Source organism: Melanerpes formicivorus, unplaced genomic scaffold (assembly GCF_026170545.1).
Source record: "Melanerpes formicivorus ecotype bairdi unplaced genomic scaffold, bMelFor1.0.p_v2 SCAF_75, whole genome shotgun sequence".
Lineage (NCBI taxonomy): Eukaryota > Metazoa > Chordata > Aves > Piciformes > Picidae > Melanerpes > Melanerpes formicivorus.
The window spans coordinates 245,762-271,828 of record NW_027142427.1 but is presented as its reverse complement, the minus strand read 5'-3'; the positions used below and the strand labels follow the sequence as shown (position 1 = coordinate 271,828).

The 26,067-nt window shown below is 49.9% G+C and overlaps 2 protein-coding genes across 5 annotated transcripts in view; one reads left to right on the top strand and one right to left on the bottom strand.

Moving 5' to 3' along the window:
* Positions 1-663: 663 nt before the first annotated feature.
* On the bottom strand, positions 664-17,815 carry LOC137454003 (cytochrome P450 4B1-like). Its single transcript, XM_068163825.1, has 12 exons — positions 17,590-17,815; positions 12,546-12,690; positions 11,885-11,929; positions 11,212-11,339; positions 9,203-9,327; positions 8,933-9,084; positions 7,317-7,423; positions 5,428-5,618; positions 4,384-4,517; positions 3,719-3,783; positions 2,103-2,185; positions 664-1,405 (listed from the first exon to the last, which is right to left on the bottom strand). The coding sequence occupies exons 1-12, from the start codon at positions 17,767-17,769 to the stop codon at positions 1,237-1,239; spliced, it is 1,524 nt and encodes a 507-aa protein (XP_068019926.1). The 5' UTR covers positions 17,770-17,815; the 3' UTR covers positions 664-1,236.
* A 1,197-nt stretch (positions 17,816-19,012) lies between these two features.
* EFCAB14 (EF-hand calcium binding domain 14) overlaps positions 19,013-26,067 on the top strand; it is a 28,597-nt gene continuing 21,542 nt past the window's right edge. For 2 of the 4 annotated variants that reach the window (XM_068163861.1, XM_068163862.1), the window contains exons 1-3: positions 19,013-19,363; positions 20,243-20,391; positions 23,665-23,810. In XM_068163861.1, the coding sequence (XP_068019962.1) occupies positions 19,188-19,363; positions 20,243-20,391; positions 23,665-23,810 (471 nt within the window). In that variant the 5' untranslated portion in view covers positions 19,013-19,187. The remainder of the gene's footprint in view (positions 19,364-20,242; positions 20,392-23,664; positions 23,811-26,067) is intronic. The other 2 variants (XM_068163863.1, XM_068163860.1) reach the window with 1 other exon arrangement.

The window sequence follows — 26,067 nt, the reverse complement described above, 5'->3', positions numbered from 1 at the left end:
TCCTGTGCCAAAAAAACACAGGTACACCACAGAGAGTAGGATGGGAATGCTGCAGGACACTTTTCCTCTTTAGATATGTAGAGGCAGACTTCTAGTGAAACCTAGAAGTCAAGAAGTGGCCAGTGGATGAGCAGGGTGAAGGCAAACTGGCTGGTCCTGGGGCCAGGAGCATTCATATATTAGATGACCCAGTTGGGAAAGCAGCAGTGCAGCCTTTCCTCTATCCCTGATTCAGTCTGCTCCCAGAAACCAAACCAGAGTTACCCTGCTGTAACCTGCTTGTGTGAGGCTTGGGTAGCTGGGGCACCATGAGGTATGGAGACTGGAGGTGAAGCTGGCTCATGGATGTGTCTCCTCAAGGCTGCTTGGCTAAAGGAGCACCCCATGGCAGGCAGGTTTTATTGATGGCAGCTGGATGTGCTGGCACAGCAGAGAGGACACAGGAGAGGGTTGTAGGGGGCTTGGTGGTAGCTGTGGGTACAGCTCTAACTAGAGGAGGTGTGAGTGATTGTGGGGATTGAAGAGAAAGAGTTCATTGGTTTTATTTCAGAACTTGTAACAGTTTGCTCATAACAAAGCACATATCCTAATTACCAAAAGGCCTTGGGAGGAACTGGGATAGAAGCAAGCCAGCACCAGCAATAAAAACCAATGCAGCTGCTCTTACAGCAATAATTACTGGTTTATTAACAGAAAAATTACAGGCTCTCATGCAGTTTAGGCAGAATTTCAGAGCCCAAACTGGAATCAGTGCTTTCAACAAAACAGAGACACATTGAGTGTGAGAAGGGAGACAGAGGTCTGCCACAGGCTGTCCCTGCTGCAGGATGGAAGGGCTGACCTCTAGGCACTGAGGCAGGTGCTGATGACAGAGCAAGGCTGGGGACAGTCATGGATTCAGCCAGGACATGAGTGTGAAGGCAGGGTTTGGCAAGGAGGAAGCTGGTGGGGCCTGCAGATGTTCCCAGGCCAAGCCAGCTCTTACAACAGGGCAAGAGGACCATCAGCAAAGAGGCATGGCCATGCCCAGCTGTTCTGAGCCCAATGCTTGCTGAGCAGATGGCAACAGGTCTGTGCAATGCCATCCAGGCTACCTGGGCTTTCAGTTGGTGGAAGCAGCACAGAAATCAGGAATCCTCATCCCCAAACCCTGCCCTGCCCCTTTTGCCCCAGAGAAGCATTGTCCTGTCATCTGCTCTGTCCCCCCCTCTGGCAAAGGCAGGATGTTCTCCAGCTTCAGTGGATTTTCTTCAGATGCAAGTGAATCCCATTCTTGGAGCGCAGGATGATCTGAGGTATCTTGCAGGGAGGCTTGCTGGGGTCGGGCGAGAGCTCAAAGCGGAGCAGGGTCAGGGCCAGAGCCACCTTCATCTCGTTCATGGCGAACTGCTGCCCGATGCAGTTCCTGGGGGTAAACCAGAGCAGCTCAGCCACCTGCTCTCAGTGCTGGGCACAGGAAATCTCCACAGCTGGCTCCCAGCCATCTGGCATTGGCACACAACCCTCCTCCTCCACAGCTCTGGGGCCTCCAGGCAGCTTTTTGGGTGGCAAAAGCAGGGGCGTGGGCTGAGCAGGTGGACTCTGGGGTATGAGCATGGAGAGGGAGGGAAGATGAGGAAGCCAAAGGAGAGGTCAGCAGAGTCGAGGCTGTAGGTCTCCAAGCAGGAGGGTCTGCATTGTGTATGCCTTGGCAGGGTGAGCAGAGAGTGAAGGACAGGACTGGGAGAAGAGGGAACCAAAGGGCGGGGAATGAGAGGGGAGGAAAGCAGGTGAGCCCAGGATGCTGCAGCCTCCCTCTGTGATGCCAGGAGGATGCTCTGCAGATTTGGGACCCAGTTGCCTGTCCTCATGAAGGGCCATGATGTTTCCTTCCCTTTTTGCTTGCTGGTATCACAACCCCTCTGGGGCACAGGAGTGTGTTCTGTGCTCATAAACTTTTGAAGGCTGCAGGGCCAGGGCTTCAGGGAGCGGTTTCTGAAAGGACTCTGTGAGTGCTTCCCTGACATGAGTTATGAAAGCAGCACACAATTCCTGGGCTGAGCAGTTTCCAGGGACATGTATTTTCTCTCCTCCCTACTCCTTCAGCATTCAATACACTTTACCTCAATCCAGCAGAAAAAGGCAGGAAGGCATGAGAGTGTCTGCCAGAGATGTTCTCTGGGGAAAACCGGCAAGGATCAAACACCTGGAAATGAGGAGCATGTGATTATTTATGGAGCACAGTACCTCCAGAAACAGGACACCACATCATTCCTGAAAAGCCAGACTGGAGACAGCATTCATTTTGAGATGGGCTGAAACTCAAACACTAAACTGCCTTGCTTTACACTGAACCTGGCAATGGGGTTGCCAGGATAAACCAGACACAGATATGAGGAAATCTGGGGAGGTGGGATTCAATTCTCCACCTGTGTGCTGAGCAAAAGAGATAAATCACAGTCATCAGTGGTGTCCCCCAGGGATCAGTGTTGGGCCCCATCCTGTTCAATATCTTTATAGATGATCTGGATGAGCGGATTGAGTCCATCATCAGTAAAAGTGCAGATGACACCAAGCTGGGGGCAGGAGTTGATCTGTTAGAGGGTAGGAGAGCTCTGCAGAGGGACCTTGCCAGGCTGGACAGATGGGCACAGACCAATGGCATGAGGTTTAACACATCCTAGTGCTGGGTTCTACACACTGGCCACAACAACCCCATGCAGTGCTACAGGCTGGGGTCAGAGTGGCTGGAGAGCAGCCAGGCAGAAAGGGACCTGGGGGTACTGGTTGATAGTAGGCTTAACATGAGCCTGTGGTGTACCCAGGTGGCCAAGAAGGCTGATGGCATCCTGGCCTGCATCAGGAACAGTGTGGCCAGCAGGAGCAGGGAAGACAGTCTGCCCTTCTACTCAGCACTGGTTAGGCCACACCTTGAGTCCTGTGTCCAGTTCTGGGCCCCTCAGTTTAGGAAAGATGTTGAGTTGCTGGAAGGTGTCCAGAGAAGGGCAACAAAGCTGAGGAGGGGTTTGGAGCACAGCCCTGTGAGGAGTGGCTGTGAGAGCTGGGGTTGTTTAGCCTGGAGAAGAGGAGGCTCAGGAGAGACCTTATTGCTCTCTCCAACTACCTGAAGGGAAGGTGGGAGTTGGCCCCTTCTCCCAGGCAACCAGCACCAGAACAAGAGGACACAGTCTCAAGCTGCACCAGGGGAGGTTTAGGCTGGAGGTGAGGAAGAAATTCTTCCCAGCAAGAGAGATTGGCCATTGGAATGTGCTGCCCAGGGAGGTGGTGGAGTCACCATCACTGGAGGTGTTTAAGAAGAGACTAGATGAGGCACTTAGTGCCATGCTTTGGTTGATTAGATGGTGTTGGGTGATAGGTTGGAATTGATGATCTCAAATGTATTTTCCAACATGGTTAATTCTATTCTATTCTATTCTATTCTATTCTATTCTATTCTATTCTATTCTATTCTATTCTATTCTATTCTATTCTATTTATACAAGCTCTTCAGCACTTTGTTTGGGCAGCACCCAGCCCTAATGCTGCTGTCTGGCTGCCCTGTGCCACAGTTGGCTGACACTAACACAAGGCAGTCAATTCCCACGGAGATTCCCATGGGCAAAGGTATTTGGAAGCAAGAAGGGGCTGTGCTCTCCTGCAAACAGGTGAAGGGGACATTGGAAGAGGCACAGCATAAAGCAGAGAAAATACAAGAAGGGCCAAAAAACCAAGAACTCACCAAAGGGTCTTTCCATACTTCAGGGTTTCTGTGAATGGCATAAATGCTTATTGCAATGTTAGTGCCTGTGAAGAAATCAAGCAGGAGAAAAGGGCTCAGTGACAAAGAAATGAAAGAGAAGGCTGCAGTGTGCTCATACAAAGGTCTTCCTAAATCATCATTTACCAGCTGGAAAACAGTGAGTGTTTTGCTCCAGAGGAAAGCAAACATTCTCCATTTGCTTAGTGCTAAACAGGCCAAAAGTGGAACATAAGGAAGGCACCATCACCATTGGCATGTTGCGGCCTGCTTTGCCAAATCAGAGAAGGAATGGTGCAGGGCAGGCCAATTGCCATGCTGCAAGTCAGGATGGGACTGGTTCCCATCTCCCTGTGCCTGAAGTCTGCCACAGTGAGTGAACCATGAGCTTGTGCTTGGCCAGGATGACAAGAGGCTTTTGGCACAGCTGCCCTGTAGCAGTGGTGGCAGGAAGGATGTCGCAGGGATGCCACCACCCAGCCCAGACCTCAGTTTATCAGTGGGATGTCAATAGCTGCAAGGTGCTCTCTGACAGTCTGTGCTGGCAAGGAGCAAGTCACAGAAGCAGGGCTGTTGCCTTTGCTCTGCCACAGGCAGCAAGATGTCCATGAGTACAGCTTTGTGAAGGGGGAGTGGGGCTTACAGACCTTCTGGCAAGGTGCGTCCGTCAGGGAAGGTGAGTGGTTTGCTGAGCTGCCGCGACACGCCAGGCACTGGTGGGTAAAGGCGAAGGCTCTCCTTGATGCACATGGTGCTGTAAGTCATCTTGCCCAGGTCCTCCCTGCCAGGACAGAGGCTGGCTGAATCCCATGCTCCCCACACTGTCCTGTGCCAGGAAGCCCCCTTGTCCCATGGCCATCAGCCTCCTGGGCATGAACTGAACAAGGCATTAAACAAAGTTAACCCAGTCCGGCCCCCTTGGGGCATACACAGGGACCCATGACATCAACCACAGGCAGCTGCAAGCTGGGGACCCTGGGGCACCTCGGCACAACCTTAACAGGTGGGGGTTGGTCTCTTCTCCCAGGCAACCAGCACCAGAACAAGAGGACATAGTCTCAAGCTGTGCCAGGGGAGGTTTAAGCTGGATGTTCTTCATAGAAGGAGTGATTGGCCATTGGAATGGGCTGCCCAGGGAGGTGCTGGGGTCACCATCACTGGAGGTGTTTAGGAAGAGACTGGTTGGGGCACTTGGTGCTATAGTTTAGTTGATTAGATGGTGTTGAGTGATAGGTTGGACTCAATGATCTTGAAGGTCTCTTCCAACCTGGTCTGGTCTATTCTATTCTATTCCATTCCATTCCATTCCATTCCACCCTATTCTAATATTTGAACAAGATCAAGGCCAAAGTGACAGCAAAAGGTGAAAAATGGAGACTACAATGTCCTGTGATGAGAAAACAGGAGAGACCAGAAGCCAGTATTTGGCCCAGAGCTTGGCATAGCATCCAACACATCTCTTCTGGGCTGAGAAGGCTTTCTCTTGTGTCTGTCCTGGCAATAGGAGCCCTGAAGGGCAGGGAGGCAGATTTAGTGGAGGGATGCAATATCTGCTCCATCCTATCCAGTCCCCACACATGCAGCAATCAGTCCTTTAGCAGCCTAGCTTTTGAGCCTTGAAGCTGTTGCTCACTTAGAAATACCAGCAACGAGGGGAAAAAGTTACCAGCTGAGGAAATGTGCAACTTTACCACTGAAGTGTCTTCCGGTCCCCCAGGATCCCCTGGATCTCCTCCCGGCACCGTGCCTGGTGCTCTGGGTGTGATGCCAGGCAGTGCAAAAGCCAGGAGATCCCACTGGCTGTGGTGTCATGGCCCTCAAACATGAATGTGTCCACCTCAGCACGCAGGTCCTCATCAGACAGTCCAGCTCCATTCTCATCCTAACAGTCCAGAGACATTTTCAGTAGCCCACACAAATATATCTACACACAAATAATACTATATACAGGAAAATATAGATAATATGTATCATGCAGGTAATATAGATTAGCTATACATTATAGATTTTATATGTACTATATATTAGTTTATATTATTATATACATTATATTTATATGGTATTTTCATATATCTCTTCTATAGGGTAGATTATATATATATTATAATGGTCCATAGATAGACAAGACAGATAGGTAGGTAGGTTTGTAGATAGATAGATAGATAGATAGATAGACAGGTAGATAGGCAGATAGACAGACAGAGAGATAGTTAAACAGACAGATAGATAGATCAATAGATAGGTCAACAAGAGCAAGGGTGCTGCATCTGGGTTGAGGCAATCCCAGGCACAAATCCAGGCTGGGCAGTGACTGGCTGGAAAGCAGCCCTGAGGAGAGAGACTTGGGGGTGCTGGTGGACAAAAAGCTCAACAGGAGCTCTCAATGTGCACTTGCAGCCCAGAAAGCCAATCAGATCCTGGACTGCATCAGGAGAAGTGTGTCCAGCAGGGCAAGGGAGGTGATTCTCCCCCTCTGCTCAGCTCTGGTGAGACCACACCTGGAGTACTGCCTCCAGTTCTGCAGCCCCTATTACAAGAGGGATGTGGAGGTGCTGGAAGGTGTCCAGAGAAGGGCCACGAGGATGATCAGAGGGCTGGAGCACCTCTCCTATGAGGACAGACTGAAGGAGTTGGGGCTGTTCAGTCTGGAGAAGAGAAGGCTCTGAGGTGACCTTATTGTGGCCTTCTAGTATCTGAAGGGGGCCTACAGGAAGACTGGGGAGGGAATTCTCAGGATCTCAGGTAGTGATAGGACTAGGGGGAATGGAATGAAGCTGGAGGTGGGGAGATTCAGGCTGGGGGTGAGGAGGAAGTTCTTCACCATGAGAGTGGTGAAACCCTGGAATGGGTTGTCCAGGGAGGTGGTTGAGGCCCCGTCCCTGGAGGTGTTTAAGCCCAGGCTGGATAAGCCTCTGGCCAGCCTGATCTACTGTGGGGTGTCTCTGCCCATGTCAGGGGGGTTGGAACTAGATGATCCTTGTGGTCCCTCCCAACCCTGACTGATACTATGATACCAGATATACAGATAGATAGATAGACAGATAGATAGATAGTTAAATAGATAGATAGGTAGGTAGGTAGGTAGGTAGGTAGGTAGGTAGATAGATAGATAGATAGATAGATAGATAGATAGATAGATAGATAGATAGATAGATAGATAGATAGATAGATAAAAAAGTATATAATATCCCAGGAAGGACCATTATATTCTTTCAGCTGTTGCAGAGTGGGGTGGTGATGCCCCAAGAATATCAATAAACAAAATCAGTCTCTGTTTAGACTGAATTCAAGACCATTTTTCCTTCACTTATAAAGCCCTTTATTCCCCCCACACATTCCCCCAATATTAAACCACCAGGACTATGAAATCCTTCAGCATGATGTATTCCCCAACAGATGCTACCAACATTTCAGTGATGATGTGGATCACCTTGGCTCCTCTTCAACTGGGCAGGACTGGGCTAACTGTTTAATGCCTTGTTCAGGCCTGAGGGTCTCCGGTGGTTCGAGGCAGCCGTGACAACACTGACTGGTTTTTGCACCCAGCAGCCCTGCCTCACACCTGCTCCTCAGCACTCACTTTGGCACACAGTAGAATGTCCAGGAAGTCCAAATGTCTCTTCTTCTGGATCTTCTCAAACTCCCGTTCGTCTTTAAAGGACTCCTTTCGCTCTCGGATCACCTTGTCTGGGGAAGAAGGAGTTAGGGGGTCAGCAGGGACAGGAGATGATGAGCTGCAGATTTGTTCTGCCAAAGCAAAGCTCATTCAAAGGGAGTGACCACCTCTCAGTTTATTACCATGCAATGACATCTAGTTCTGCATCCCAGACAGTTTGGCTTCTCCAGCACCATGGCAACAAATGCCACAGACACTGCCATCCTGTTCTGCAAACTTCTTTGCTCAGGACAAAGACTCCTCAGCCTATTCTGCCCAATCCTCCAACATAAAGTCATACCAGGACGGTGGAATGGAATGGAATGGAATGGAATGGAATGGAATGGAATGGAATGGAATGGAATGGAATGGAATGGAATGGAATGGAATAGAATTAACCAGGTTGGAAAAGACCTTTGAGATCATCAAGTCCAACCTATCACCCAACATCATCTTATCAACTAAACCATGGCACCAAGTACCCCATCCAGTCTCTTCCTAAATACCTCCAGGGATGGTGACTCCACCACCTCCCTGGGCAGCACATTCCAATGGGCAATCACTCTTTCTGGGAAGAATTTCTTCCTAACATCCAGCCTAAACCTCCCCTGGCACAGCTTGAGACTGTGTCCTCTTGTTTTGGTGCTGGTTGAACGGGAGAAGAGAACAACCCCAACCTGGCTACAACCTCCCTTCAGGTAGTTGGAGATAGCAATAAGGTCTCCCCTGAGCCTCCTCTTCTCCAGGCTAAGCAACCCCAGCTCCCTCAGCCTCTCCTCATAGGGCTTATGTTCCAAACCCCTCCCCAGCTTTGTTGCCCTTCTCTGGACACCTTCCAGCAGCTCAACCTCTTTCCTAAACTGAGGGGCCCAGGACTGGACACAGGACTCAAGGTGTGGCCTAACCAGCGCTGAGTACAGGGCACAATGACTTCCCTGCTCCTGCTGGCCACACTGTTCCTGATCCAGGCCAGGATGCCATTGGCCTTCTTGGCCACCTGGGCACATTGCTGGCTCCTGTTCAGCCTACTCTCAACCAGTCCCCCCAGGTCCCTTTCTGCCTGGCTGCTCTCCAGCCACTCTGACCCCAGCCTGCAGCACTGCATGGGGTTGTTGTGGCCAATGTGTAGAACCTGGCACTTAGTTGTGTTTAAATCTGTGTTGGTGCTGCACACAGCACCCTTCTCTTTTCTCACTGGTCTCTGGTCATTGAACAGCAGGGTTCCCAGAAGGGAACTTCTCTGTTAATCCAGTTTAATAATCCAGGAGCTGTGAGATCCCCTTGCTTCATGCCTAGATTGAACCATTTGCTGCAAGCCAACCCTCTGCTTGGAGTCTGGCCTCCAGGTGGCATCACTGCTTTGGCAAGATGCAACTCAGCTGCCTCTGGTCAACCATCACCCAATCTATTCATAGTATCATAGTATCCTTCAGGGTTGGAAGGGACCACAAGGGTCATCTAGTTCCAACCCCCCTGCCATGGGCAGGGACACCCCACACTAGATTTCAACAGCTTTGGGGAAGGATTAAGGCAGGGAATACCTGTGTGGTCATGAGCAATCTGGCAGGCCTTCCTGAACCGATATCCATGGGGGCTGAGCCAGTAGATGATGTCGTTGTGGTATGGGAAGATGCGGAGGCGCTGGTGCACCATCAGGCAGAGGTCATAGACAGCCTGGATGTAGGTGTTTTCCCTGGGGAGTAGGGAAGGGTGGAAGTTGGTAACTTTGGGAGTATCATGACAAGCAATTTGCCTGCTTCCCTTGGGAGCTGCAAGCTCTCTGCCAGGGGTTTGGAGCAGCCAGCACTGACCTGTTGGTCTGGCAGTTGCTGTGGTAACTAAAGGCACATTTCATGATGCTATCAAGAGTCATCAAGCTAACATGCTCGAAGAGCTCCACTGGTTTCCCCTCTGTAACCAGCTGCTCCCACTTGTCCTAGGGTGCAAAGGAAACAGAAATGAGAAAGCATGGAATAGTTTTCTCTGTGATCTGTGTTCACCTTCTGGTTAGTGAGTGCTCAGCTCAGAGAAATGGAGAAAAGGAAAGGACCTCTCAGTTGCTGTCAAAATCCTGGAGGAGGGATATCATGAGAGGGAGGACTAATACAAGGTTTGCCTCAGCCAACTGCTACTCTCAAACCCTGGCAGTGGTGAGCCCTGGTACAACCTATCCTGGGGCAAATGCACCCTAGAAAAGCCCAGGATTGATGTGTTGCTGGAGAAGGGGGCATGTCACCAAAGCATTTCTTGGGGTGCAGTGTGTTTCCTGCAAAAGAGCAGCTTCACTGACTGTGTTTGCTGTCTGTCTCTCACAAGCACATATAGTTCTGTGCCTTTGGTGTCAAAGATGCAAGCCTCCATCTCATGATCTCTCTCCCACCATGTTTTTCCAGCATATAATACAGGAGCTCTTGTTCAGCATTTTCCATAAGGGATCCCTAGAGAAGCTGTAGTGTCTCTCTTGCCTAAAAGACATATTGAGTCCTCTGTCCCTTCATAGCTGTGAGGAACCAGAGGGCTCAAAAGCTGAGAAAGGGAGGAGATGGAGGAACACAGTCACATCTGAACTTCCACAACAAGAAAACAGGCTGGGAAACAAGGCTTATGGGGACAGACTTATGTCCTTACCATGTACAATGATTGCCACCTGGTGGCATGGGTGCCCATAATAGGCACTCTGTATTGCCTGCAAGGAACTGTAAACTGCCAGGCACTAGTGTACATTGCAAAAGCTCTCCTAGATCTCCATCCCCTAGCTCCTGGCTGCTTCCTGGGATGGTGGGAAGGAGGATACCCAGGATCCATGTGAAGCTGCTGGGGAAATTGGACTGAAGGAGGCAAAGAAGAAGGAACAGATCTGACACCAGGGCTGCTGCTGCTCCATGTGCATAAAGGCCAGTGCCTCTCACCTGTAATTTGCACTGGTTTCCATCAATCCCAGCACTGATGCAGGGGAGAACAGTGTAGCTTCACTGTGTATTAGGCAAGGAAGGTATTGCAATCCAGTCAAGGACATATTGACGGCAAATGATACCCTTTAATCTTAGGTCAGAGTATACCTCTGCTCAAACCTATGTATCATAGTATCATAGTATCATTCAGGGTTGGAAGGGACCACAAGGATCATCTAGTTCCAAACCCCCTGCCATGGGCAGGGACACCCCACACTAGATCAGGCTGGCCAGAGCCTCATCCAGCCTGCGCATAAACATCTCCAGGGACAGGGCCTCGACCACCTCCCTGGACAACCCATTCCAGGGCTTCACCACTCTCATGGTGAAGAACCTCCTCCTCACATCTAGCCTGAATCTCCCCACCTCCAGCTTCATTCCATTCCTCCTAGTCCTATCACTACCTGAGATCCTGAGAAGTCCTTCCCCAGCCTTCCTGTAGGCCCCCCTCAGATACTGGAAGGTCACAATTAGGTCACCTCAGAGCCTTCTCTTCTGCAGACTATGTATTTCCAGGATTTATCATGAACCTTTATTGCCTTCAGTTCTTCTTCTAGAAGAAGCTGTAGTTGGGACTGCTGTTATGCACAGTCTGGGGACAGCATAATCCTCAAATCTTAGCCACAGAGCCCCAAGCATTATCAGAGACATAGTCCCTGTGGGGAGACTCAGTCTGCTCATTCCTTCCAGTCTGTGGGCAGAGATTTGTGGTGGCTCAAAAATCTTCAACCACTAAGGCACAGCCTGCTCTTAAAATTACCAGGTTGTGAGTAAGGGCACTGCAGGAAAACCCTGCTCCAGGGTTTATCTACTAACCAGACAGGATCAGGGAAAAGAAAACAGGACAGAGAAAGAAGCATCAGTCCTACCAGCATCACGTTAGTTGACTCTGCCATCAGGGCCACGTATGGCTTCAAGACGTCGTAGTGAAACCCTGGAGTCAGGAGTTTCCGATGCTGGTGCCATTTTGGCCCATGTAAGATCAGCAACCCTCTCCCTGGGGAAACACAGGCAAGGCAAGTTTTCTCTGGGCACAAGCAGCCTCCTGCTTTCCCCTGCCTGCAGATGTAGCCTCTGCCCGCAAGGAGCGTGATTCAATCTGCTGTCTCGAGATTCTGTGAGAGAAAGTTTCCAGGTGCTGCTATCAGCTTCAGGGTTCCCAGAGCTGAGCAGAGCCCTGCTCATTAAAGTGACACAGTACTGCCTCCAAAAAGAAACAGCAACAATGCTGGAGCCAAGAAGTTCAGCTCAGCAGACACATTCTTCACCAGTCCTCCACTGAATCTGAGCTCCTCCATCATCACCCTTTGCTCTGTAGAGATGTGTAAGTGGCTCTCGTTTGTATGTGTGACTGTGTCTGAATTTTCTCTCCTTGAATCACAAAACTAGCATTATTTGGCACATTTTCCAAGAAACATAATCATTTCAGGGAGCTTTTAGCTCTGACTGCATCAAGGAACAAGCACAATGATGTTTATTTATAGCATGCTCTTGACTAACTTCAGAATCATCCTTGGTAGGCAGAGCCCTGCAAATACATACCAATCCATGGGACAAGGTGTTTATAGCTCACATTATCCTTGGGATCTGGAAAAAAAATCATTAATAAAGAGAAAATTAAAAGGTAACTCTTTCATTAGCATCAAACCCCCTAGTTTGCACTTGAAAGCTCCCTCTGGGCTCTCACTTTTGGTTGGCTATGAAGCAGAACTGGTGGCATCCCCACAGCTTCATCAATATTTCACAAGAAAGCAACACTGTTTGCCCCAGGTGCAAGAAACACATATAAAAGCAGATGCCCAGACTGCAATGAACTGGTAGTCCAAAGTCTGTGCTGTGTGACAAATGATTAACCCTCCCAGAGAGCACCATTTAGCCCCTTTCTCTCTGGGTGCACTCAACATGCCCCTCAGCAGGAGGACTCAGGGGTCTGAGCTGAGAAAAACAAACCTTCCAGCTGTTTTCTCCTTGCTGGGGTCATGCACCGAGAAGATCACTTTTCAAGTGTGCTTTGCCAGATTTGGGGGTCCCCAGTCAGCTCCATAGCCCTGTGCCTGAAGCATGGCATGCAGGAGAGGTGTTTCTCCATGCCTTTAGATGATTTCTGCAAGACAGCCTCTCTGGGAAACCCTGCCTTGCTGTGAAGTTTTAGGCTGGTGTGGCAAATCTGCAGGCTCCACAACTGAAGGGATCATCTCCTCACCTCCTCTGCCCAGCACAGCCTTGGCATAGTCAGGATGGGTGACAACCAGGAAGGCTGAGAAATTCCCCAACCAGAGAGGGTGAGCATTTTGGAACTTCTGTGCCCAGACTTCCACCTTGTCCAGCACCTCTTCCTCCTTGAGAAACTGTAGTCAGAGGGTGAAGCAAGAAGAGAAAGAACACTTAGATTCAGAAGGAAAAATAAATCTTCTCCCAAACTATTGTCTCAAAAAGAATAGGATAGGATAGGATAGGATAGGATAGGATAGGATAGGATAGGATAGAATAGAATAGAATAGAATAGAACAGAATAGAATAGAATAGAATAAACCAGGTTAGATGAGACCTTTGAGATCATCGAGTCCAACCATCCATCCAACACCATCAAATTAACTAAACCATGGCACCAAGCACTCCATCAAGTCTCTTCCTAAACACCTCCAGTGATGGTGACTCCACCACCTCCCTGGGCAGCCCATTCCAATAGCCAGTAACTCTTTCTATGAAGAACTTCTTCCTAACATCCAGCCTAAACCTCCCCTGGCACAGTTTGAGATTGTGTCCTCTTGTTCTGGTGCTGGTTGCCTGGGAGAAGAGACCAATCCCCACAAAAGATCAGAGAAGCTCAGAGATCCCTCTGCATCACAGAACCAGGTGACTGGAAACAAGGTGTTGTCCCTCTGTGTTTGCAGAGCATGAGAAGCAGAGATGCTTGTTACTTTTAAACCTCATCTAAAACAACTCTTCCTTATCAACTGCCCCTAGCCATGGAGAACACCCTTAGAAACAGTGATCAAGCCTATCAGTGCATGTATGTTGCCTAGTCTTTTTCCATGGCCACCTCAAAGACACCTTAGGTTTGCCCCAGATGGCATCTGCGTTTTGTGGCATGCAGATTTGTTCTCACTTGCACATGGCTGAGCAATCAGCACCCTGCAGCCACGAGAAAATACAGCAGCACTTTCACTGCAGCCAATGGCACTGCTGCTGTGTCTGCTCCAGTGCAACCATGCCTCCTGACCAGAAAACCTGGGCCACGTGGAGTTGTACAGAGGAGGGGACACTGGTTAATATCATTACATTAAGACTTTGCTGATTTCCAGGAATTTAATGCAATAGGTGAGGAAGAGCTGGTGCTCTCAGCAAGGTTCCTCTCCAGTCCTTGGAAGCTGCATGCTGAGGAGTAAAGTGAGCACCATTTCATATTAGCATCACTGGAGGGTTCACCCTTCAAAAGTGATCACTGTTTTATTGACTGTATAGCCAGGCTTGTTGTATATTAAACAGGCAATAACTCTTAAAGAACAAGTGGAAAGGTCAGTGGAAAGATTCAAAGTCACAGAGTCAGAGAAAAAAAACCATGAAGGCAGAACTGTATAAGAATTCCCTTTCCTTTGAACAGAAACTACTCTGACAGAATATGCAGGAGGAAGGACTTTGGTGAGCTGGGGCTGGCATGGCTGTGGCTGCTCTGACATGAAGCTTGAGGTTCAACAACATCGGCAGAGATCAGCCACCAAGTCCAAGTCACCCTAGTGAATGAATCAACTGAATGTTTGCTCAATCACTTTGGTGCTCAGCTCAACCTTTTGTCTGGCTGCTGTTTCTCAACCTGGGAGATGGCTTGAAGTTCAACAACATCTGCAGAGATCAGCCACAATGTCCAAGGCACCCTACTGAATGAATCAACTGAATGTTTGCTCAATCACTTCGGTGCTCAGCTCAACCTTTTGTTTGGCTGCTGTTTCTCAATTCGGGAGATGGCTCGTACTCAAATTGTCACTCATGTCAGGTTTGTCTTGGAGAGGATGCTCAGGAGCCAGAGGGTGTCTGCCAGGGTGTCTGTCAGCTGGGCTCTGTGCCACAGGGCTGACCCCATCATTCCCCCATGAGCTAGAGGAGTACCTGCAGCACGCCCTGTGTGGCATCGAACCACACTCAGTTATTTACAATAGAAAGTGATCTCTGAACTTCTCTTGCTCGAGTTCAAGGTTTGGATTTATCACAGAGAACTACTGATTTCTCTGGTTGTAAGGGTCACGTGTTGGGGTAAAAGGAGGCAGCTCTCTCCAGCAGCCACCTCTTTGGCAATGCCAGCAGAAGTGTGGCTTAGCATAGTGCCTTTAGTGACACTCAAACATGTGGAAGATAGATCTGCTTGTGCTCCCTCCCATCATGAAACCACAGAAAACATAAATGGAAGTAACTGGGAGATGCTGAGCAAGCCTTGCTGGCAGACATCCTAACACTAGAAGCCTTTGCATCCAACCTTGCTTTTGGAGTGCCTGGTCTTGTGCTATCAAGGCCCAGCCCTGCACTGGGATGGGTTTATCTGAGAAGAGAGGTTACCCACAAGGTGAGTAACCTCTACCTATTGTGCTGAGCACTCCTGGGGCACAGGGTGTAAAGTTCTGTGGGCTGTGGAGGAACACAAACAGAAAACTTCTTAACCAAGGCTCCAGCTACCAGCCTCTGCCTGAAAGTCATAGAATCATAGAAAGTCATAGAATTGTCAGGGCTGGAAGGGAACCTCAAGGATTATCTAGTTCCATCACTTCTACTTCTTCCTCCCTTGGGGGCTTGAAAGAAAAGTATAACCCCAGCTCGGGTCTAAGGAAGAAAGGAAACTGTGTGATCTCACCATGAAATGCAAGTTTTGAAACAGATCCAACACTAAAAGCATCTGGGTAGAGGAGCTTAGAGGTGCTTTAGAAGACTACACGATAATAGCAAATGAAACAGAAGACAGAGGGGCTGAAATCTGAGTACCGAGCTGTGCCATGCTGTCAGAACCAGGCTAGCTCCCCTCCACCAGCAGCTGCAGGGTAGATGCAGGCAAAGCAGGGGACTGATATCCTCCTGTGGCCGCAGGGCAGGGACCCTGCTGTCCTCTACTTCCCACTGACTGTGGCCATGGGAAGTCAGTTTGGCCAGCTTGTGGTTTTAACTAAGTCATGGTGCTGCAGTGAGGCTGAACAGCTCTACACAACTTCTCTTGATATCCTAATGCAATACTACAAAGTGATTTGGAGAAGATTAATACCTGAGAAATGTTTCACTAGAAAGTGACACGTTCCCAAAGCATGACAAATACATTTGGGATATTAAACTGACCTGAATCAAAACTGACACTCTCTTAAAATCATCAGAAGAGGAAATATCAGTGATGCCCCTGAGCACAGCTCTTGTGTCCTCATGGGAGGTTCAAGTAAACTCTGTATTCAGCATGTGCTCAGAGCCCTGCCAGTTTCCTCACCGCCTCAATGAACTGCTGGGCTCCAAGGAATTCAGTCAACGATTCAATTGGCAAAAGAGGAATTCCTCCCCCAAAAAATTACTGTCTGAGGTAAAAGTCAAGTTGTGGACAACCTAGCTATGCTGGGAGCTAGTGGTTGGCACAAACAGTTAAAATACCATTCCAGGCTAAGTCGTCACAGCTGACAAACAGGAAAACATACTTTATTTCATTACAGTTTTAAAGTCTAATTGGCAGCACAACAAAGCCCTGAACTGGCCCACATTCATGCTTACACTGCCAAAAGACTGCCTGTCCCATCCACTGCAGCAGAACTGGGGCTGCCACAGTACAGAGACAAGGCATAAGAGGTCCCCTCCAGATTTGCCAGCTGCTTTTCAGAGTACTAGTTATTTAGTGCATCACAGATTTGGCATCAGCAGAGCCCAGGACAGGTCAGGGTGATTTGAAGTCAACCTGAGCATGCACAAAAAAGCCTTTCACATCAGGTAGCTCAGTTACTCCTCATGAAGCTGCTGCAGCAAATCCACTTGCAAAGGCAGCCACACCAATCTGTGTGGGCATAAGCAGACCTTGGGAAACAATTATCCACGCCACAAGTGCCTAGAACAAGCTTGCTTATGTACATATGTTCAGGTAGCTGTGGCTTTAATGCTACCTTAAAAAGATCCATGCTGCCTGTGCCAGATGGTATACCTGGCACGTGGTTTATGTCTTAAACATGACACAAAATGATCAGTGTCCTGTCTTGCTCACCTGGCCATGAACTGGTGCAAGCTGGGGAGGGAAAGAATCACAGAATGGTTTGGGCTGGAAGTGACCTTAAAGATGATCCAGTTCCAAATCCCCTGCCATGGGCAGAGACACCATCCACTAGATCATACTACTCAAAGACCTGTCCAACCTAGCCTTAAGGGAAGGTGCCTCCAGATGCTGGGAGCAGCATCCATCTACTCAGTATCACAAGGACAGCTGTGGCAGCTGTGCCCTGACTTTCATGGGAGCCCAAGACAGAGCAGTGCAGCTCTGGTGCAACACCAATGCCGAGCTATATCCTAGGACAATCTTGCCCACTCAAAGTTACAGTATCGCTTTCTGGCGAGTCAGTTACCACCTCCTCCCACCCTGCATCCTGCAGCATCCTGCATGTGCTCTTCTCTAAGCATCACAAGAATCATAGCATGGTTTGGGTTGGAAGGGACCTTTAAAGGTCATCTAGTCCAATTGCCTTGTAGGGAGTAGGGCTCTCTCCAACCAGATCCAGTTGCTCAGAGCTCTGTCCAACCTGATCTTTAATGTTTTCAGGGATGAAAACCACCTCCCTGGGCATTCTGTTGCAGTGTTTCACAACCCTCATTGTAAAAAATGCCTTCCTTATATCAAGACTGAATCTCCCCCCTCTTAGTTCAAAACCATCACCCCTTGTCCTGTTGCAACAGGCCCCATTTAAGTACTGAAAAGCTGCAATAAGGTTTCCTCAGAGCTTTCTCCAGGCTAATCAGCCCCAACACTCACTTTCTTCAGAACAGAGGTGTTCCAACCCTCTGACCACTTTCGTGGCCCTCCTCTGGACCTACTCCAGTAGGTCCATGTCCTTCTTGTGCTGTGGAAGAAGTCTGCACGGCTGAGGAAAATGATGGCCACCTTTCCCTTTCCTTGGAGACCAGGAGAAGCAATTCTTCTGGACCACAGGGACAACTCCCATCAGCATCATTCCATCAAGGCAGGGCAATTGCTTCCCTCAGTCCCTCCTTCCCCCCAGGCCGAACAGACCCGGCTCTTGCCGTACCTCGTGGACGTGGCCGAAGAGCCAGTGTGTCGGGTAGCCGGGGAAATCGGCCAGCGCCCGGATCAGCTCCCGCCGCCGGTGGAACAGCTGGATGGCCTTCAGCAGCACGCAGGTCAGGCAAAAGACGGCCGCCAAGTGCAGCACCCGGGAAACATCCACGCCCAGCCACAAGAGCTTCATCTCCACCAGCAGTGAAGCAGCGACTGGCGGCTGCCGGCGGGTTCAGGCGAGGCCGGCGTCCCCGCCCGGGCGGGCACCGGCCACGCTCAGCCAATGCAGGGCGGAGAGGCAGGTTGAGAGTCCGAGCGGCTGCCAAATCACGGCAGCGCTTGTTGGGAGGGGAGCATCCCGCGGGGCCTCGGGAAATGCACCGCCGAACGGGCTCGGAGCCGGTGCCTGCCCGGCTTCCCCGCACCGGCTTCCCTCGCACCGGCGGCCGCAGGCGCCGTCGGGGATGTGGCCGAGGAGGGGAGAGGAGAGCCGTGAGCACGGCCCCACCGCCGGCGGAGCGGCACCCGCTGCCTGCGCCGAACGGCCTTGGCACGGGTGGAGGGGTGCGCACATACCCCCGCGGCCCGCTGCCACCGGGGACGGCGGCAAAGGCTGAGCGTGATCGGGGCTTTTAGCGAAGGAAAAATAAGAGTCTGTCTGAGCGAGGCTATGTAACGACCACCCCGGCGTCCCTGGGAGCCTGGCATTTGGGAATACCGCCCCTTTACACGCAGCACTTTGGGCTTTTGGGGCACACAAGGCTGAAGGAGAGAACAGGCATACCCTGGGCTTTTCACCCTGCGGTCTTTCATCACATGCTCCTGCCTCTCAAGGCTTCGCCGCCGCTTCCATCCATTGCCATGCCGGCTGGCAGCTCCCCTCGTCCTTCCTGTCCCGCTGCCGGCTTCCTGAGCGACCTGTCATTTTACACCGCATCTTAAAAACGGCCGGGACAACGTCTCCCCCGCAGAGAGGGCAATGACTCCCTCAGCGGGCTGGCCGTGTGGTGCCCCGCAAGCCCTGAGGCTGGGTAACGCGGCAGCTCTGCGGCAGGCAGAGGACGGGCAACTGCCGGGCGACATCGCTTCCCTGACACCGTTATCTCTGGGAGCAACGGCTCTCACTGAGCCTGCTTCTCAAGAGGGGACAGAGCGTAACTGTAGAGTCAGGCACCACTAACAGGCCAGGTCCCTGGCCTTGGTAGCCGCTTCTGGCTGCCACCTTCATCACTCGTCTCACCCGGTGCTAGTAGGACTCGAACCAAGACCCTGCCGGGTGTTCACAGACCTCCGTGGAGGGCGCACCTGGGCCTTTAAGCCCCGAGCGGGGCGGCCCGGCACTGCCCAATGGGAGCGTGTCTTGCTGGCAGGTGGCGGGGGTGTGCCGCCGCGGGGCCGGGAGCAGCCATGGCGCGGGCGGGGCGGGTGGAGGGAGCGGGGCCGGGCGTGCCGCCGCGGGGCCGGCCGGATAGCAGCGGCCGCGGCCCCGCGGAGCGCCTGTAGCCGCGGCCGGGCCGCAGGCTGGCAAGCCGGGGCGCGCTGGCGGCGGCAGAGGAAGAGGAGGGAGGCGGGAGCCAGCCGCCGGCCGCGCCGCCGGCCCACAAGAGGATGAAGAAGCGGAAGGAGCTGAACGCCCTCATTGGCTTGGCCGCCGACGGCCGCAGGAAGAAGCCCGCCAAGAAGGGCTCCGGCCACCGGCTGCTGCGCACCGAGCCGCCCGCCTCCGACTCCGAGTCCAGCTCGGAGGAAGACGAGTTCGCTGGGGCGCGGACCCGCTGCGGCAAGTGAGTTCCCCGGGACTGCCGCCGAGTCCCCTGCCTGGTCCTGCCCGCTTTGGGCTCTGGCCTCGGGCTGCCGCGGGAGCCCGTCACCTCAGCGCCAGCCTCCGCAACGGAGCTGGACGGGCTGCGTTGCCTGGAGGGGGTCAGCTTCGCGGTAGTGGGGCAGTGGGAACTGCCCGGAAAGAGCTGGAGCTGCGCTATGCCTGATCCAACAGGTCTGGCTGGCGGCAGAAGTAGATCTGAGCCATCCTGTGGCGTTTTACTTTTTGGTTTGTCTGCTGCACCTGCCGAAACTGAAGTCCTTGGAGCCGCTCGAGGGCAGCTGTGTGTGTTCAGCACGGCACAGTCCTGTATCAGCGAGCTGACACAGTACTGGTTTTCTTGTGGACGTGATGTGCTTTTGGCAGTAAATAAACTTTTAAGTGACAGAATTATTAACGTGTCTCTGAGAATTACTGAAAGTAGGCATGCAGCAGAAAAACTGAGACTTGTGCAGTTTAGGATAGTCTAAAGTATTTGCCCTACTGTTATGATAATGCCCTTTCTCGGAGCCTGCTTTCTGAGCTAGCCAGCAGATGTTCCTAACAAGTTTATGTGAGCAGAGCAGAGCAGGAAATGTCAGTAAGCAAAACCTGACAGCTGCCCTTAAGTATGCTAGATGTGCCTCCTGAGGATAAACTGATCAGAGAGTAACAGCTCTGAGCTCAGTGTATTGCCATATTTATTCCTGGCCAAGCTTTTTGCTAGCACTTGGCAGCCAAAGCCTGTGCTGTGCCTTCAGCATCCCTCAGTTTGATAGACCAGCATTTAAAATCAGACTTTTCTAGGTACTGTTAAATGGTCACAATCTGTTATTTTTTTGTGTGTGTTTGTTTTACCCAGGGGAGATTATCTACGATGCTGCAAATTCTGTTACCCCTTATGTGCATTTGTCATTCTGGCTGCCTGTGTGGTGGCCTGTGTTGGCTTAGTCTGGATGCAGGTGGCCCTCAAGGAGGATCTTGATGTAATAAAGGAAAAGTTTCGAACTAGTAAGTATAAATGTAGCTCCACTGTTTCCTATTTGCTTTGGGCAATGTGAAGAGCTTTAATTGCCTGTTTATTCAAGGTCTGAAAGCACTGAGTAGACAAACTGGTCCTGAAAAGAGGAGTCCTCTGAGCTAAAAACCCTTGGAAGCTGGGTGAATCTAAGGCAAATGTTATATATTCCTGTCTGCTCTGTGCCTTCTGAGGTGCAGGGGCACTGGACCAGGTGTGTCTGTGGTTGCTTGTACATACATTTAGAAAGCTGCTGGCTTGGGAGTGCTCTGTTCTGGAGGAGGCCACTATTTAGAATGAAAAAGTTATGATCAGCCCTGTAAAGGCAGTCTAGGGGATTTAGATGCATCCCTTAAATAAAGTGAATGGAAAACAGTGTTCATGTCTTGAGCTCTTTCAAAAACCCCTAGTACTTGCCACAGTGTTGTTGCAGTTTGAATGTTGCTTCAGTATTATGTCTTCATATCCTCTCAATGTTTATCTTGCTTGTATTGACTTGTTCAGCTTCTATGCTGTGTTGCCTATGGTGTGGAATTACATCATATTTAATACTTGGAGGTAAGGAGTATGTGAAGCATTTTGCTTTTAGGTCTCAGGTTTCCCCCTGTCCATGTAACATTTCAGTATTAAAACCTCTGTAGTGCTGAGATGTAACAGATGGTGAGGTTATGCTCTCAGTTCTCTGTACCTCATCTCTGGACACAAGGTATGTTTTGGTCTCTTACTTCAGTAGTGTTCAAAGTCTTATATATTGAAAAAGGCAAGAATAAGCTGAGGAGCTGTGTGAGTGGAGCTTAAGCATTCAGATAGTCTTCAGTTGCTTCAAGAAAGCTAGATAGTTATGTCTTGCCTGAAAAGCACTGCTGTTGACTGTTGGGTTTGTCCCATAGCTTTGGTCCTTGGCTTAGAATTTCTGTGCCCAAGACATGAAGATGACCTTAAAAATAAGGCTAGTGAAATCAGCTCAAAAATGAGGAGGATTTTAGGGGGGCTGGAGGTAAGCAGAGGGTTTCATTTGCTTGTGGTAGAAGAGACACTGAGGAAATGTGTGCAGATATGCTTTGCTGTTGGTATTCAGGTACGTAACTCTTCTGTGAGGTGGTGAGTTGTCTGCCAAGGTAGCATCTGCTGGCTGGCTGGGAGTCAGAGAAAGTGTTGCTCTTAGATGTGCTTTTATTAAGTGATACTGAACTCTGAAAGTTAGCTGTAACTGCTGTGGCCACTGATAGCAGAGGAGAGCTTCAGTTACAGGTGCTGCTTTGTGGCTGTGAGCATACACAACAGCTCTGCAGTCGCTGTTTCTGTGCTGTGGTCGACTGACTGCTGCTCTTCATGGACTGGTCTGCTTTAAGTGTGCACTGACAGTAAAAGCTCTGCATGATGACAACAGTTGCTGGCTTTGGTGCAGTTCAGTTTCATCTCTCCTGTTCAACACAGACCTCTTTTGTAAAGCAGTTGTTCTGTTTCAGCTTACCATCTGGGCTTTACAGATGTGCTTGTTTTCTGCTTAATGGTTCTGGTGGAAAAGTGATACTTCATCTAGTGATAAGAGAGTCTCAGATTTGCTTGCCACTGTAATAGCATGCCTAGAAGCTGCATGGGAGCCTCATAATGAGGCACAGCATGAAAAACAAGTCAAAAGCAGACAGTAAGAGTAACCTGGTCCTGCAAGGTAACATTGTGCTTCAGCAGGATGTGTGGATGAACGGGGAATAAAAGGCATGGGATCAGTCTGTCCTTCAGCAAGTTCCTCCTGATTCTTCATCCAGATTTTCTTTTTTCCATGTGAGAACAGATTCCTGTAGTGATATTTGTTGATGTTCTGCCATGCTTTGAACAAATGGAGTATGGTTCTCAGTGCTTTTTGCAAATGAAGACATCTTTCGAGCTGAGTGTTTGGATAAGGGGAAGTCATTGTGGTGTTTTCCTTCAATTGTTAGCAGTGATAAGAGTGCATGCAGTACTCACTTTCCTAGCACTGTTAAAAACTTAAGTGGAGTTTCACTGTATGCAATGGGAGTGGCAGAACAGGAGATAATTTACCTAGAAGACTCTCTGGAGCATCAGATTCAGTGTAAACTGCTTGTGTCAAGCACACAACTGAAATACACCTTGGCTAAAATACACCTTTCAGGCTCTTTCTTAACCAAAAGCCATGCTTGGGGCTTGGGTGATCAGTGCAGATTACTCTGTACCAAGCAATGAGTTCTAGGACTTGCTTCAAGGAAAGTGAAGTGGGTTTTGAAGATGCAAGGGCAGTCCAGTTGTGTTCCTTTGGGCATACACTCCACGAGCATGAAGCACTCCTGAAGGCTTCCCCATCTGACCAGATGCGTCACACGTGGGAATTTGCTCTGGGTGCTGCCAGCTGCATACCACGTAGGTCCCACTGCTCTTGGCAGTCTGGCCTGAGCTATGGCAGTTTGTTGGTGGAGCATTCCAGTTCCAGGGTGGAGGTGCAGGTTTTGGAGAGCTGTCATCTCCAAACCTCTGCTTGTTTCGTAGGCCTCGGGATTTGGGATTGCCTAATGGCGCTTGCAGCTAAACAGCTTAGTCACTGCAGACCTGGTAGAGCTGCATTTCTGAGGCTGACTGGTGTTGGTTTGAGCTGCACATTTCCTCTCCCTGTGGTATTAATGGCAGTAATAACTGACTTGATTTCAAAGGACCTTGTTTACTGATTTGTTTACCAACAGATGTTGGTGTGTAATCGGTTTTCAGCTGTCTTTCTGTCGCACGGAGCAACTGTTATCATGTTAATCTCATGGGAATTTACTTCGTTGTCAGGCTTGAAAAGGGCACTGAGGGTCATTTCAGGTGCTTCCTTTGCCCTGGTGCTGTTGGCAGCTCTTACTCCCAGTCTCATTACTCTTTCATGTGCCTCTGTGGAAGTAATGCAAAATAACCTCACTAAATAAAGATCTGCTGAGGCTTCCCAGAATAACAGTACTATTGCAAAGTGTTAAATTTAGTATGGTCCCTCTGGGTTCCCTCTGCAGATGTTAGTACTCTTAAAACACAAAGAGAGCTGTCATTTGGAGCAAACATTTAATCCTGAATTGGCAATAAACCCATATGTTGCAACTGTTATTGCCTTCTTTCACTCACTGGAGGAGTTGCTGCTTGCAATTTGTTTGCTGCTTTTCAATGTCGTCTACCTGGAGTTTTGTTGGGGTTTTGTGGGATGTTTGTTTGTTTTGTTTTGGTTGTTTTGTGGTTTGGCTTTGTTTTTAACCCCAAATGTAATTATCATTTCATTTCTTCAGTGGAGTCCAATCAAAAGACATCCTTCCAAGAAATACCTAAGCTGAATGAAGATTTGGTGCAGAAGCAAAAGCAGCTAGAACAAATTGAGACTGGAGAACTGGGGCTAAGTAAGATTTGGATAAATATCACAGAGATCAATAAACAGGTGAGAGGGATCAGTGCTTGGTTCTGAAAAGCAGAAAATGATGCCATTCAGATTTGGTTTTGCAAAGAGATTAACTTAAGTGCAGTGTTGAGCTTTCAGCTGGGGACTTATCATAGTATCGTAGTATCAGTCAGGGTTGGAAGGGACCACAAGGATCATCTAGTTCCAACCCCCCTGCCATGGGCAGGGACACCCCACACTAGATCAGGCTGGCCAGAGCCTCATCCAGCCTGGGCTTAAGCACCTCCAGGGACAGGGCCTCAACCACCTCCTTGGAAAACTCATTCCAGGGCTTCACCACTCTCATGGTGAAGAACTTCCTCCTCACATCCAGCCTGAATCTCCCCACCTCCAGCTTCATTCCATTCCCCCTAGTCCTATCACTACCTGAGATCCTGAGAAGTCCTTCCCCAGCCTTCCTGTAGGCCCCCTTCAGATACTGGAAGGCCACAATGAGGTCACCTCAGAGCCTTCTCTTCTCCAGACTGTACAGCCCCAACTCCTTCAGTCTGTCCTCATAGGAGAGGTGCTCCAGCCCTCTGCTCATCCTTGTGGCCCTTCTCTGGACACCTTCCAGCACATCCATATCCCTCTTGTAATAGGGGCTCCAGAACTGAAGGCAGTACTCCAGGTGGGGTCTCACCAGAGCTGAGTGGAGGGGGAGGATCACCTCCCTTGACCTGCTGGCTACACTTCTCTTGATGTAGCCCAGGATCTGATTGGCTTTGCGGGCTGCAAGTGCACACTGAGAGCTCCTGTTGAGCTTTTTGTCCCCCAGCACCCGCAAGTCTCTCTCCTCAGGGCTACCCTCCAGCCAGTCACTGCCCAGCCTGGATTTGTGCCTGGGATTGCCTCGACCCAGATGCAGGACCCTGCACTTGCTGTTATTGAACTTCATGAGGTTGGCTTGTGCCCACCTCTCCAGCCTGTCAAGGTCCCTCTGGATGGCCTCCCTTCCTTCCAGCGTGTCTGCTGCACCACACAGCTTGGTGTCATCAGCAAACTTGCTGAGGGTGCACTCAATGCCACTGTCCATGTCACCCACAAAGATGTTGAACAAGTTAGGTCCCAGGACTGATCCCTGAGGGACTCTGCTTGTCCCTGGCCCCCACTGGGACATGGAGCCATTCACAGCCACTCTTTGGGTGCGGCCATCAAGCCAGTTCCTTATCCACATAGTGGTCCACCCATCAAACCCATGTGTCACCAGTTCTCTGACCACAGGCTGAACTATAAAAAATTAAAGTTAAAATAGAGTGTAAGCAAAAAAATAAAGAAGGTTTGAGCATCTCCAGTTGGGCTGGAGACTGACTGCAAAGAGGAGAAATTATGCAGCTGGTGGAAAGACTGAATGCAGAACCTGGAAGAACCTGAGACCTGTGCAGTGCTTAATATTCCTGTCAAAGAACCCTGATGTTTATGATTTGACATTTCAGACTCCTGAGAGCATTTGAAAATGTTTCATAGGTGTGGAAGAGAGCCACCTGAATCAGTACAAGTTGATGTAGCTACAAGTGAAGGACTGGTGTCTTGTGAATATGAAATCTGCATTATAATACACACTTGGGATCTGAGCTGGTGTAAATCTTAGCCCTGTTTACGTGGCTGCAACTAAGCCACTTAACAGAAAGCTCATTCCTCAGCTGCTGCATTAACTCATGCCTCAAACAGAGCTTCCAGCAAGGCTCTTACTGAAATTCTTGCCTTGGAGGGTAAAAATGTTCAGAGCTGCTCACAGGCAGTGATATCAAGAGGTGTGTGTGGGGAATCTTCCCTGAAGCTGGTACTTTGGGTTCCATTTTTAAGGGTACTGAAGTGCATGCTCACGTTGTTTTTCCTTCACTCCAGCACAGTGGTTAAGTGCTTGATGTGGCACATAAATCTGTTCGAAAATCTGGCCTGTCTTTGGCATCTGGCAGCATGCATTATCCACAGATACTTAGGTGCTTGTTTTAAATTGCTGTCATCTTCACCTTGGTGCTAAAGATACTTGCACGTGGTTACTGCAGACCCTCGAGTCACTGCAGGGTAGGGTTAGAGCCTGAGGCAGATCTTCTGGTGATCAAAATTCAGTTACTGGTATTTTTCCATGTATTGTTGGGGATAGGCTTCTGGGAATTGTTTCAGCCAGCATTCACAGCTGTGGAAGTAAAGGTTGCAGCTGATCAGTGTTGTCCCAATGTAAAATCAGTACCTTGCCTATTTCCTCAGCTTGCAAAACAACATTGCTTTTTATCTTAACCAGATGAAAGTGAGT